We start from the raw sequence: 14,836 nt of genomic DNA, 5'->3' as shown, positions 1-14,836 counted from the left end.
GACCAGTTCAGGTGATTTATCAACGTTGGCATGTATAATGGGCCCGGAAGAAGGGCGAGAAGAAAATTTGGGCGAAGGATATTAGCATTTTCTCTAGCTTTTAGAAGATAAAAAAGGAAACAAGGCACGGTGTGCGTATGATTAAAGCTGAGACATACTCGCATGGCCTTTGGTTTTTAAAGTGCCCGGTCAATAAAGAGTTGTTGTTAAAAGCTCTCTTAAATTTTTACTATAAGCAAAGGAGAGAGAGAGAGAGAGAGGGTATTTTTCTCGGTAGAAAATTTTTCACCTTCTCCGACTCTCTTTGCAATCTCCTTGGGAGGGTTTTTCTTATGCACGCGATCGTGTGTTCGTTGAAGCTTTCAGGGTTACAGAGAAATCGGCCATGGGTCAGGCCATTCGCAAGCTCTTCGATGCCTTCTTTGGCAACACTGAAATGAGGGTGCGTTTTTTCTTTTTTTTTTCTTTTTTTCTAGAAATCTAGAGGGTCGTTTTATAACCGTTAGTTTCAGATGGGTTTTGCTTCTTTTATTTTTTTACTGGAAATTTTTGCTCGTGATGCTGGTTTCAGTACCTCGAGGGTTTCTATACGTGCATATGATATGATTCTTGATGTGAAAAAGTTATTTTGGTAGCTTTATTGTGGTCTCTTGTTGTTGTAATAATTTTAGAAGGACGATTGTGTTATGCGAAATAGGGAAATTCATAGTAGTTTTAGTTTCGTATTTTGACGATCAATCGTGAAAATTGGGGCTATCTATATGCTTCATAAATTCGCTCTCTTGCTGCGGTTTTATTCTTGAGGCTTTTATATGGGTGCTGTCATAGAAACAGCAAGGGTGGAATATTTTGCTGTGTGAGCTGATTTAGTGGATGAAAATTACTGTTTAGTGAAGCCCTCATTTATTCCTCCTCTGAGGAAGATAATAAAGGAGTGTGCAAGCAGATGGAGATTTTCCATGTATCGTGGAATCTTAGTGAGGGGGTGGGGAATGTGCTATCGATGTTTAATTGGCGACTGAAAAGTTGCGGGACGCTCTCGGGAAGGTGGGAAGCGTGAAGGGTCAAAGAAACATGAATTGAATCGACGGGGAAGCGTGAAGGTAATCGACAAGAAGCGTAAAATAATTTAAAAAAATGGCATAGTTTAAATTAAGTAAATTCCAGTTTCCAACCAATTTAAGCAATTTGAATCCCACAATCATAAATTACATGCAAAATCCAAGAATACAATTAGACCATGTTTGGCATCCATGAATTTTTATTAGAATGGGCAAGGAAAGCGTAAGGTAGATGTGATGCTTCAAGAAAGAAAGTTGGAGAGTGCTGATTGGAGGGTGATAAAATCAATTTGGGGTGAGCATCAATGTTGTTGGTTCTCTTCATCTAAGGAGTTTTTGCTGATTTAAAATAGGAATGTTTTGCAAATGGTGGAAGAGATTGACGCAGTCCAGTCTAGCCTAATGCACAAAGAGGAGAAATCTCAGAACAGCACTGGCCTTTCTTTTAGTCTCTTATGCTTTAAGGTATGTGCTGATCTTGAAAATGGAATTTAATTCTGAAACTTGGATTGTTATTCCTCTTTGCTGCGTCATAATTGGTATAAGAGAAAATTTGATCCAAAACTTGTATTTCATAACATGTATGCGAGAAATCCTGGTCATGGAAATTTTGATGAAGGCTGACGGGATATCAATCGATGTTTCATTGCTATTTAGTAACATGTCTGTGAGAAATCCTGGTCATGGAAATTTTTGGTGGAGGTCAACAGAATATCAATCATTACTTCATAGCTATTAACTTGAGAATACAATTAGAAACTATGGCGAGATAGATTGCTCTAGTTATGCGCAAGATTCAACTCATGCGTTGAGGATTGATTTATGCTAAGCCATTTAAGGTCGATAATCCTTTAGTGAATTCCACGTATCAACTAGTGTAGGACCATGTGACTATGCATGAGACTCCCTACCCTTTTTTCTCTGATATGTGTTCATGAACCTGGGGTTTTTATTGAAGGCGAGTTCCAATGAGTGGTATTTTAGCTTCATGGCTGTCATTGAAATTTATGTACCCTTGTCTCTCACATTTCACAAGTTTAATTACAAAACTTTATTAATAGACATATTTTCATATGCATAAAATACCTTATTTAGCCTCCACATATTGATGATGTTTCAACTTCAACATGCTATATCTGTATTTCCCTCGAAAGAGATTGGCTATGTAGGATTTTGATGGTTGTGGCATGGGCAATTAGATCCAGCTAGGTCTGGACTCTTGTGCCTAATTGCATAGTGAACCACATTTATCATATTTTATTATTCTTCAATCTTGACTCGAGACTTATTTGCTCAACTAATCATTTTAAATTGTCTACTCTTGGTATTATTACTATGACCTTGGAGCACACCACACTTGAGGTGTATTTGATTAACTCGGCATGCTTAATTGTGTTCCTGCATTGACTTGTCTTAGGTTGTGATGCTTGGATTGGATGCAGCTGGCAAAACAACTATATTATACAAACTGCACATTGGAGAAGTTTTATCAACTGTCCCAACAATTGGTAGGTCATCGTAATGACAAAAAAAACTTGACCTTATGGTATGGATTTACATTTAGTTTGGCTAATTAAAGAATTATACTAGTCTGGTTTCGTTGCTGGCTCTCTTTATTGAGCTTGCATCATCTTTTTAATTAACTAATGTTGATTGAGTCTCCGCGACCTGTAATTAGACCAATATTCTAATGAAATACATTTGATGGAACTTGTGATCATCATATTTTGGTGCTTGCAGTGATTGCCCATGTAAATTGCATGAATTGATGGAAAGAGTAAAAAGACGTGTTCATGATCGCCCATTTATACAAGAAAGAAAAAAGCAGCATTACGTATTTAATCCGTACTTTCTGACAACATATCGTTATTTTTTTTTTTGAAAAGTAAAGGTTATATGGGGCGTTATATGCGGCTCCAAGTGTGCTTGCCAAACATATTCATTCATTGGATCATGGTGAAGTGTAGTTCTCGGTACATGTGGACCCACAAGCACATTTTTTTTACCATGCCAAAAGTCTCTGCGACCTGTAATTTCAGATCTTGAGAGTTTAGCAGTACATGTTTCCGTTTCATGTCCTATTGTCCTGTATTTGGGCCTTCAATTGAATTTTGTCCAGAAACTGGAAATCTTCATATTTTCTTTTAAAATTAATTGAATTTTATTATTATATTGTACTTGCACTCTTGTACATGAATTCTAGTTTCATTCTATGATTTGGCTTACACTTTGAATTTATTGCAGACACACATGTCGGATGTCCTACACGACACCCGTGTCCACACGTGTCGATACTCCTTTAGACAGTACTTCTAGAAGTGTTAGTAACTTTATATGTATGTACGCTGTTAACTTACCAACTTCTCCAAAAGCTTAAGCTATTAGAGAAAGGCGTTATTTATCTTTTATACTTTAACACTCCCCTCATGTGTGGCTCACTTGGCAAACACGTGGCAGATGTGGTCCTACTTTGGGCCGACCATCGCATGTGGATTTTTGCTATCCGAGGGGTTTGAACTCGAGACCTTTGGCTTTGATACCATGTTAATTTACCAGCTTCTCCAAAAGCTTAAGCTATTGGAGAAAGGTGTTATTTATCTTTTATACTATAACATACGTGTATGAGCGTGCCACTATTTCTAGATTTTTAGTGGTTTCTATGTCAGATACCGCGTATCCGTGTCAAAACTCAGCACATGAATCTGTATCAACAAATCATGATGATATGTACTTTCTATTTTAGCCGTGTCCCCGTTTCTAAATTTTGGGAGTTAGCCGTGTCTCATGTCCGTTTCTATATTAGCCGTGTCCCCGTTTCTAAATTTTGGGAGTTTGCCATGTCTCACGTCCGTGTCCACAAATCATAGGTTTCATTGTGCGCTCATATATAAAAACCTCGTTTGACCTGTAATTTAAAATCTGTAGAGTTTTGTTGTAATTGTTTCCATCTTATGTCTTATATTTGGGGCCTTCAATTAAATTTTGTCCAGAAACTGGAAATCTTTCGGCTTTTTTAGTATTAGTTTTTGGATTTGTCCTTATATTGTACATGCAAAGTTTGGCGATTGTGGGTTTTGATTTTTTTAATCTGTCATTAATGCAATTTCATCAAATAAAAATATTGTACACGCAAAGCCTTGTTCTGGTTGGTCAACTTTCATAGTGCTCTGGGTTCTTTATTGTAGAGTAATGATTTATTTATTTATTGTAGGTTTCAATGTAGAGAAAGTTCAATATAAAAATGTCGTATTCACTGTGTGGGACGTAGGTGGGCAAGAGAAACTGAGGCCCCTATGGAGGCATTACTTTAACAATACTGATGGACTGGTAGTGCTCAACTTCTCATATATGTGACTGGATTATAATTTTCATTGGTTGCAGTTACTCTTCCATTGTGTTCTGGGTTCTTTAGTGTCAAAAATTTCTCCTTTCAGCATGGCAACTGTTACTTTCTAATCATATACTTTATCCCATCTACTTGAGTGTTTTTTTGGTTCAACTTAACAACTTCAATGGGAAGTTTTGGGTTTATTTTCTTAAAAGGAATTGCTGTATGGTGAAAGTGAACTTCCTGATGTATACACAAGTCCATAGATCATACTAATGCTGACTATTTCTGGAAAGTTCATCTCAATGTTTCTTTCTGGGAGCTTAACATTTTCATTTTTACAACAACCAATTTCTTGTTTATTGTTTGCATTTAGAAAGTGATGCAAAAATTATGTTGCTGCATTTTTCTGCCAGTTATTTGCATTCCGGACTGGTTTTCCATGTCAGGGCATTTTCCCTCAATTGTATACTTCATATTGTCGATGAACCTTGAGATTGCGATCATTTCATTCATTATTTCAGTCTTTACTGTTGCACATTCAGTGATCCATTTTACCTCGTCTAAATAAATTTACCCAGGAACCTTTGCAATATAGAACTATTTACTTTTAGGTCTGCAGTGACTCATCTGAATCACACATAATGTAATATTTAACACTCATTCTTCTTGCAATCTTAGCCCGCCTTTGAATCTTGATTTTTTATTCAAGGCATCAAATGCAAGAACAGTACCGTATGGACTTGGGACAAATGGTGACAACCCCAAGCGAGTAATATTGGGGTCAGAGGTTCAAATATCTCTTACCAGTCAAAAGAAGAAAAAAAAAAGAGCTTGCCCTTTGCTGCTGTGGTCTTGTCCTCCACAATTTCTTTTTGAAAACTCTGAGGTCCCAGTGCAGGCAGAGAAAGTGCCAAGGCGAATTTCTAGATTGTACCAAATAATATATGATTGAAAATTTCATGTGATTACTGTACTCAGAGTGAGGAGCCGAAGGAGACACAGAGCATCAATATAGCCAGTTGTATACCTTTTGAAAAGGCACACTTAGATACACAAGACTAGAAGCTACACTAGCCTCCTGCTGAAGTCGGGCACCTCCACACCTTACTAAAAATTTGCTATTATCTCTTAAAACCCGCAGCTTCTAGTCTGCTGTCTGGGCTTCTGTGTTGCAGGTGCTGCAGTTTAGGATGAAATCTCTGCAAATAAATAGTTCTACACTTAATAAAAAATCCTAATTGTTGCAGTCCTCCGCTTCTTCCTCCCAAACTATGAACATAGTTAACAGACATAATCCCTTTCTTCTTGAAGAAAAAATGGACATAATCCGTCACTTTTGCTTCTTTAGAACTGAAAATTGAACATATTGCTCCTCTCTTTCTCCTCCCATCTTCTTTTACAACTTATGTACAGCGGGATGCAAACTCAGAGCAATCATACTTGCTAGAAAGTGTACACTGATCATTGAATTTATTTGGGTTTCAGTTTCCACTGCCCCAAAATACTTTATCGAAATCCTATTGAAACCAACTATAGCTTCCCAATAGCTTTCCTGTAAGTTGATGTAGTGCAACAATCAAGTGGATTGGTATGTGTGATTTGCGAAGGATGGAGCATCCAAAGGTTGTTAAAACCTATGCAAGGAGAGCCAAGATGAGGGCTGTTCGTGACCCTCCAGAATTCGACTAATGACATGAGTGAAAGAAGGGAAAATATATTCCTGACATCTCCATTCACATCACTTTCATTGCACTTCATGTCACTGTTCTAGGGAATATATGCAAAAAACAAGATTCTTGACAAGGTTAGGGAATTGCTTCAACAAGTGGTGTAGCATGACCGAGAGATGAGAGCAATTCACACAATTTAATGCCATTTTTACAATTCATGCATAATCAAGCGATACATCAAACTCTGGGAGTGTCAGAACATGTGGAGACTAATTTGGGAGGAGTTGAAGAAGAGGTAAATTCCTAGGGTCAGCTTAGTTGCATGTAGTTATCTCGTAGAGTAGTGGTGAATTAGAACTTAAGTAGTCAACTATTATAGCAGTTAAGTAGTCTCCTCATAGAGTAGTGGTAAGTAGTGTTTGGCTGTCAACTTTTGAAAGTGACAATTCAATAAAGATGCTCATCAATTTGCATGTGCAAAATTGATGCACAAGGAAAATTGGGTAAGTACAAGAAATAGCTCATCAATTTTCTTGTCCTTACATCCCACAATAGAATAGGGTTATGAGTATACCTCCTATTCTTAATGTTCATTTCTTTGAAGAGCATGAAATAGCTCATCAGTTTTCTTGTACTTACACCCCACAATGGAATAGGGTTACTAAGTGCTCTTATTGTAGCTACTTTGTCTTTGTTGCATGGTACATGCAGCATGTTCTCAAGTCTTATTGGTCGATGACGATACTTATTGTGTGGCATCCGATTAATCACTCTCTCCGCATTTTAGATTGTCATACTCCTTTTCAGATTCTACGACCTAAGGATCCTTGCTTTCTGATAGAGCCCCATGTTTTTGGCTGCATGTGTTTTGTTTAGGACCTCCATCCTAGTTGACACAAACTTGATGATACAGTTTTATGGTGTCTTCATTTTCTATTCTAGCTCCTCCAAGGCCGTAGGTGTTATGATCTCCGGTGTTGGGCTTCTTGACATCAATGGGTGGGTGGTACCTTTCTTGAGGATGCACCTATTTTTCGAGTGATCATGATAGTACCGCATTTGTTTGTGAGTTACCTGTGCATATGTCTATCACAGATCCTCTGGATTCCTCTCCGCTCTTGGCACCTCGACCAAGAGAGGACTACGTATGTTAGCCATATGTGACATGGTCATTCCTATTTCATGCCTCCACTTCAACCCTCGATGCAAGTAGGTCCTATAGGTATATTTTTATTCCTTCACAATCCCCCACTGCCTTAGTGAATTAATTTTTTCTTTTTCACTCTTTTTCATTTAAAAGATTCTTGTTCACTTGTTTAGCATGAAAATTATACTGCCTTACTTCTATTGATTATAACAAAAGCAAAAGACCTGACCAGTCTTGTTGAGGTGCATGGTGTTTGCCTGAAGGCGGTCAAAGATCATGAAACTGGTCTTTTTTTATTTACAAGTTGGAGAGTGGCTGAAATATTCTTGTATTTGCAGATCTATGTAGTTGATTCCTTGGACAGAGAGAGGATTGGAAGAGCGAAAGCAGAGTTTCAGGTTATGTGTAACATATTCCAGTTTGACACGCACCTATGAATACGGATATTCATTTTGATTCGTGACTTTGTAATAGTTTCAGACCTGACCAATTTATTTTCTTTCAGGCCATTATCAGAGATCCCTTCATGCTGAACAGTGTCATATTGGTGTTCGCAAATAAACAGGACATGGTCTGTTGAAATTAATAATTTTTCAATGTACTTCACAAGCACATGCACAGAAGTTTGCATTGGTGCATGCATCCAACCACACGATGCCACGTGTCAACACTATCATAAACACATATTGCACGCTAAGTCCATCCAAATGCAGCACATCTACCTTGCACATGATGCTCTATAACTGTTTGTTTGTTTGTTTTGCCTAAAGGATTTCCATCTTGCATTTCTGTGTTTTGTTACTTATTCTCTTGGCGCTTCTGTTTAATTTATAAACTGAAGCTCGACCAATTTGCTTAAATTCAGAAAGGAGCAATGACACCAATGGAGGTGTGCGAAGGGCTTGGTCTCTACGATCTGAAGAACAGAAGGTGGCATATCCAAGGGACTTCTGCTCTCAAAGGTGATGGTCTGTATGAGGGCTTAGACTGGTTGGCGGGAACTCTCAAGGAGTTACGAGCTGCCGGACGTTCCACTTCGGTGGGGACCTCCATCTAACTTCCCTGCTTAACTCTCTTACCTTCTCAACCATGCATTAATCATTCCTCTTCTACCAGACAATAGCACTGTATCTCTTTGTCGTAATTCAATTTTAGCCCCTCTCTTTTCTCGTTACCTGCTGGCTCTGTTGACAGGTTTTACTCCCGGCTCGAATTGATGTGTCCTGTGATGACTAGAGAGTAAGCTGAAATCTAAAGCAGTATGTCCGAGTGATGGACAGTTCAGTTGATTTTTAATGTTGGTATGTTGGGCTAATGAAATTTAGGAGCTTACTCCTTTCATTACTCTTGATTTCCTGTAATGGGTTGAAAACAATTCATAGAGTTTTTTAGATGTGGGGATTATAGTGTATTTGGGATCCTCCAACATTGCGCCCAGTTGTGTATCAGGAGTTAAGGGACTGCAAATATATATATGTTTTTGCAATTAGGCAATCTATGGTGCTTAGCTTTGTTCATAGTTACTAGTTAGTGAAATATTAAAAAGAGGTAATTGAAAACAAAAGCGAGTAAATAGACCTTTGTTAGTTTGCAATATTTTGGTTTCTTCCTACTTTCAACAAGTTAATGAATGTTGAGATCGCCAATCGGAGGTTTCATCAAAGGTTGAGGGGTGCTAAAAATCAACGGTTCATAGTCATCATAAAAGATGTCAGTTTCATCATGCTTGATCGAAGGTCCAGAATCAACCTAGTAGTATGCCGTCCATGCTTCTTAAGGCTCCATTTCTTTCAACATACCCCTTATCCTCCATTTGATGGTTGGGATTGTCCGATAACTAGGTCATTGATCCGCTTACAAAATAAAGGGTTCAGATGCCGTTAATGTCATCTGGGTGGGCCCAGACCAAGCTTTTCAATTCTCTCATCTGGGTGGGTATTTCCAATCCCTTTATTCAAAAGAAGTTTAGGGGCATTTCTTCTTCTTCTTCTCTTCTTTAGTAAATAGATAAGCCCTACTCGAACACTTCCAAGTGAGCAGATGGCGACCGGAGCTATGACCTTCTTCTGTACCCCCATCCGGCCAGCCGTCGGCGGGAGAATCCGGACCTCCGGCATGCCGGAAAGGTGTCGAATTGCGGCGAGATTAGAGAAGCCATTGGAGGAGCTGTACAACGTGCGCGTGGAGAGATGCGTCTCGCCGGAGCGACTGGAGGAGCTTGGAGTCTCCAGGTGGTCGATGTGGAAGACCGGAAAGTGCCGGTTGCCTTGGGACTGGCACGTGGACCAGCAGGTCTACGTCGTGGAAGGGGAGGTGCGTGTGGTGCCGGAGGGAAGCGAGCGATTCATGCGCTTCGTTGCCGGCGATCTGGTTCGATATCCCAAGTGGTTCGAGGCCGATCTCTTCTTCAACGGGCCTTACGAGGAGCGCTACCGGTTTCGAGCTTACGGTGACGATTGATTCACGGATGATTTAAAGGCGAAAGCAGCATATCATTTTGGTTCTTTTTTAGGGTTTGGTTGTAGGGATTTTACTGTGTGTGGATTTGGTTGTAGGGGTTTTATTGTTAGTGTTTGGTTGTAGGGATTTTACTGTGTGGATTTGGTTGTAGGGGTTTCACGGATTGTAGTTTCTTCCGCATTCCTACTGATTGCATAAAATTTACTTTGGGACCATTTTTAATTGGGAGATGATATCAGCACAGCCATGTTTTGATAATTGCACTTTGCGGTTGGGCCTGAAGCTCAATGGTTCTGGCTTTGTATCTCAAGTGGCAGGTTCGATCCTAGCCTCTCTTTTTTTTTCTTTAGTAGGTAAGCTGGGTTAGGCGGACCCCACCAGATATATAGATAAAAAATCAGAATTATATTCTTTAATAGAAAGTTCCCGACAAATCCGAGAACATAGCTTACCTGCCACTAAAAGAAAAAAAAAAAAAAGGTTATTACAGTCCCAAAGAAGCAGTCAGCCTTTCACAAACGAATTAAAAAAGAAAAGAAGGGTTTGTGCAATTATTAATGGGAAATTATAAGGGCAGTGATAAATCGACTCCGTGTCTTGTGCCTCCTCTCTCTAACCCAGAGGGGAGAGAGATAGACAAAGGGGATGATCAATTCAAGATATTTGGGGGTCGATTTATCACTCCCCAAATGATAAATGTGCCCCTTTTCATCACTTGGGACACCCAACTGCATTGTACATGGCAATCACGTCACTTCATTACCTCAAATCTGATCCTCAAATTTCGGTTTAGGAATGCGTTTTGGTCCTCACCCAAACGAAATGTCGAAATCAGACGAAACCAAATAAGTGATATATTATCTCGGCCTAAAATAACTAAAATTTTCGAAATTTCAGTAATTTTGCCCAAAATTTTGGGAGAATGTTAACTAATATTAAAATTTCTGATTTTTTGGGATTTTCTTAAAATTTTGGTAAGGTTTTGGGCTTGCCCAAATTCGGTTTCATTCTCCACCGAAACCTGGAATTTCGGATTTCGGTCGAAATATAAAACCTTGCTTTTCAGTCATAGATACACTGTAGCTGGGTGTCCCAAGTGATGAAAAGGGGCACATTTATCATTTCCCTCATTAAAACATGGTTGTGCTGGAATGTGGGACTGTGGAAAATGATATCGGAACTCACTTGTCAAACAATTCATCGGAAGCTATCTATAGTGTGGGCCTACCTACTTAGACGGTTAGACCTCCCAATAATGGGGGGCCCCTGGAAGATATCTAATACCTATAAGCTTACTAGTTAGATCACCCAATAATGCAGGCTAGTATATAAGCTCCTAAGGTGAGTTACGAAAAAAATTGTATTTTAATACTGAAATGGCAGGTGGATGGCGTTTTATTTGATTTCACAATAGTGCAGTGTTGTACTATAGAAATGATGAAAATACCTTATTCTTTTATTGTTTGACGAAAATGCTTTTTTTTTTATCTTTGTTATTTCCTATTTTTTTTATCTCCACCACAGTTGATGAAGAAGAAAAGGAAGAGAAAGAGGAAAAAGACTCAAAAGATGAAGAAAAAAGGAAAAATAAGAATCACCGTCGGAAAAAATGGAAGGTACAAGAAAAAATAGAAAAGAAGAAGGGAAAAAGGAATTTATAAAAAAAAGGGCCAAATTGTCAAATTAACATAAAATGAGGTCAAATCGGCAAAAGATCGAATCAACTCAAAAAAAAAGTTGGGGTCAACCCCAACTTTTAGCCAACCGACCCCAGCTTTTGTTACTCACCCCAACTTTTGGTCAGTTGAGACCAATTTTTCCTTTTTATCTTATCCTCTTCTTTTCAGTTTTTTTTTGTGTCTTACATATTTTTCCAGCGTCGACTTTTCTTCTTCTTTCTCATTTTTTTCGGCGCTTTTCATTTTGTACGGTGTCAATTCTTTTTATCCTTCTGTTTTCTTCTTCTATTCTCTTCCTCTTGTTTATCTTCTTCTTCTTCCTCCTCTACTTCCTTTTCCTAGCTGCAGTGATGGCCGGTGGTGGAGATGAAAACCAGAAGAACTTGGAGAAAAATAAAAGGGGATTTTGGTCTTTTTATCATACGGCGGCGCTAGACAGGCATTGAAATCAAATAAAGTGCTATTCATCTATCATTTCAGAAATAAAACCCAAATTTTTCGTATATTACAGCTCCTAGATACAATAAAAAAGTGATCAATAAACTATAAACTGGTTGGTGCTATTAAAACAAGGGGCTGTAAATACCATTTTCCTCAATGCGCTGTACATCATTTAGATCCATTGTCTACAGGGAATGTTGCTTCCAGATCATAACTTTAATGGTCACGATAAAATTAGCTGGCTTCCTTTAGACATCTAGTCCTAAAATGGATGTTTCAAGTCACATTACATCAACATTGGCATTCCAAAGCAAAAGATTTTCAAGTTGGATTACATAAATTCCGCCCCCTTTCTCAGATATGGAAAAAATAAATAAATGCAGGGAATGGTGTTCCCCATTATGCCTACTTCACTAGATTCCATTTAAAATGCCATTTGCGGCACCGTTCTTTCGAAATGGAACATGGGCTGTTTGGATATGCGGATTTTAGAATCTAGGTTTTTAGTTTGAAAACAATGTAAAAGAGGGTTCATGATCTGGCTGCTGTATGTTGTCCTGGCAGCGTTTCTTGGATTTTAATTAAGAAAACCAGGTTTTAGAAATCTCATGATGGGAAGAGGTTTCTAAAACTCGGTTTTCTTACTTAAAACCCAAGAAACGATGTGAGGACAGCATGCATCAACTTGATCATGAACCATCTTTTACGCTATTTTCAAACTAAAAACCTGGATTCAAAAATCCGCGTATCCAAACGGCCCCATAGAGTCGCTATGAATGATTTCATTCTACCCGTTTCACCTGCTATGAATGATTCCATTCTATCCGTTTTCACCTGTTTCGAAGAAAGAAGAATGAGAAGCTCTAAAGAAATTAAGAAGAACGAGAAGAGTTGAAGAATGCAGCGAAACACTGAACTGCTTTTTTTCACCAAATTTTGTAACTATGATCACAGCCTTGATCGTTACGGCTGTTCGCTAGTAGAATTGAAATTCTTGGATAAGTTGTTCTTATGATTGATTATCTTAAATTTATTTTGTCAGCACTACACTGATATTTTATTCAAAAATAAAGGTTGACGTGAATAGAGGTTAATATGTCTACCCGTGGATAAAATAAACACTGTCGTGCAGATAACAATAAATTTGAGGTTTTCCTTTTCAGATCAGAGGGTTAGGATCATCCCATGGAGATTATTTATGGGGACGGCTTATTTACGAGTTGGCCCATTAGAGATTTTATATGGTGAATGTGCATGTAGACAGTGTTGGATCAAATATCGAAGGCGGTACTGCTTACACTGATCTACATGCACATTCACCGTATAATTTCTTAGCCTATCAAATGAACGGTTTGGGACACTAACGGCAGAGAAACGCGATCTTCGACGCTTTCTTTCTTTCTTTCCCACCACATATTTCCCGCCGTTTGGGACACTAACGGCATATATTCGACCACGGCAGTTATCAGTTCTTCACACAATAAACTCGCTTGTTTTTTTTTTTTTTTCTCCTTCATCAACGATTATCAGATGCGATTAGAAACGAGAATAACAGAACATGCCTTCCTGCTCTGGATTAGGGCAGGGGAGCTCCAAAATGCTTGGGCATAAAAGCGCCAGAATCTTATCTACCATAACCCTAGGGCATCATCGAACCGGATTTGTGCATACTTCCGTCTTGTTCTTCGCCAATCCGACTCGAATATTTCAAAAATCGGTCCGATTTCGATGCGTTCTCGATCAAATTGCTCCGAGATTGGTCGTCTCTTCATCGTTAAATTCGGTGATTACTACCGGGAACATGATCGCAGCGGCCGCGGCCGTCGCTACCGGTACCGGATCGGCTCATTCCGCGGTGAATTCGGCTCTTGCTCAGGTCGCAGTCACCGCGGTTGCTATTGCTTCGGGTGCTTGTCTTTCTACTAAGGTGGATTTCTTGTGGCCGAGGGTGGAGGAGCAGCCTGGTAAGGTTTATCGATTTTTGTTGAATCTGAGAATTGAATTTTATCCATTTTGACCTAATTTATGTAAGAATCGCATCCGGTAGATCCATCCTGGTACGGTATACCAATTTTTCTTGAATCTGAGAATTGAAATTTATCTGATTTGAGCAAATTTATGTTAGAATCACATCCAGTAGATCCATCTCTCTTCTGAAGTTCTGCGGTGGAGGAGCAGCTTGGTACGGTTTGTCGATTTTTCTTGAATCTGAGAATTGAATTTTATCCATTTTGACCAAGTTTATGTAGGAATCACCTAGATCCACCTCTATTATGAATTTCTGCTTAAGTCCTTACAATTCTATTTGGACATTTGGTAAAATGGTTCTTTGTTTCTAATATTAACTGAATTAGCTTGAGCTTGAATTCAACAGGTCGCTTCATTTGTTCTTTTTCTTTTTCTCTTTGAAAGTGTGACTGCTCTGCTAAGCTAAAAATCACAAAATATCAATCATGTATGTTCGAGCAATTCTGGTAGGTCAGTATCAGGCAGCATTCTTTGAGATAGAGAATTTGAAGCTCTTTAGGTCTTCAACTCTTTGAGCTTCATGACACTACAATTGGATTCCTAATCATCAGCGTGGTAGCTCCCTGATATTTATGAACCTTTCTGTCTTTTATTTTCTCATTATAAATGGGATTGAACCAATGGAAAGGAGGGAATGTGCTATGCATTCATAAAATGAAAGAAGGAAGAAGGCGCAGTTATGTTGAGCAGGGTTCGCTATCTATGAATATACACCTTGGGGAAATATTTCTTGGAGCAGAAGATGTATATTAAATAGGAAGATGAACTTAAATAAAATTGCTGTGTGGTGGATCTATTTGGTGTATATTATTTGGAAAGATGGTCTTCCAAGGATGCATGAAGCTGAAAAAAAGATTTATTCATAGAAAACAACCTCTGGAAACTTCTACTGCTAGATGTGGGGGTGCCGCTACATCTTTGTGGTTGTGCACAAAGCCTTCAATTCTACTTGAATGCTCATAGGAAGACCACTTGGTGGCTACAAAAGGGTGAAGCTTGATAATGGTTCTTATATTATG

At 38.7% G+C, this 14,836-nt stretch overlaps 3 protein-coding genes across 5 annotated transcripts in view; all 3 read left to right on the top strand.

Annotated features, from left to right (window-relative positions):
* The first annotated feature begins 167 nt into the window (after nt 1-167).
* LOC143877039 (uncharacterized) lies at nt 168-8,703 on the top strand. The gene is made up of 6 exons (XM_077378759.1): nt 168-442; nt 2,479-2,569; nt 4,273-4,388; nt 7,548-7,607; nt 7,715-7,780; nt 8,075-8,703. The coding sequence occupies exons 1-6, from the start codon at nt 386-388 to the stop codon at nt 8,264-8,266; spliced, it is 582 nt and encodes a 193-aa protein (XP_077234874.1). The 5' UTR covers nt 168-385; the 3' UTR covers nt 8,267-8,703.
* Nucleotides 8,704-9,174: 471 nt separating this feature from the next.
* Nucleotides 9,175-9,897, top strand: LOC143877040 (uncharacterized). The gene has a single exon (XM_077378760.1). It carries the CDS (start codon nt 9,250-9,252, stop codon nt 9,667-9,669), a length of 420 nt encoding a protein of 139 aa, XP_077234875.1. The 5' UTR covers nt 9,175-9,249; the 3' UTR covers nt 9,670-9,897.
* Nucleotides 9,898-13,208: 3,311 nt separating this feature from the next.
* The window catches only part of LOC143877037 (uncharacterized), a 39,388-nt gene continuing 37,760 nt past the window's right edge, over nt 13,209-14,836 (top strand). The window contains exon 1 of one of the 3 annotated variants that reach the window (XM_077378756.1): nt 13,209-13,753. In XM_077378756.1, coding sequence (XP_077234871.1) covers nt 13,348-13,753 — 406 coding nt within the window. In that variant the 5' untranslated portion in view covers nt 13,209-13,347. The remainder of the gene's footprint in view (nt 13,754-14,836) is intronic. The other 2 variants (XM_077378757.1, XM_077378758.1) reach the window with 2 other exon arrangements.

The sequence above is a fragment of the Tasmannia lanceolata genome, unplaced genomic scaffold, assembly GCF_043159265.1.
Source record: "Tasmannia lanceolata isolate RefF3 unplaced genomic scaffold, GAP_Taslan_0.1 ptg000005l, whole genome shotgun sequence".
NCBI lineage: Eukaryota > Viridiplantae > Streptophyta > Magnoliopsida > Canellales > Winteraceae > Tasmannia > Tasmannia lanceolata.
This window is presented reverse-complemented; position numbering and strand designations above follow the sequence as displayed.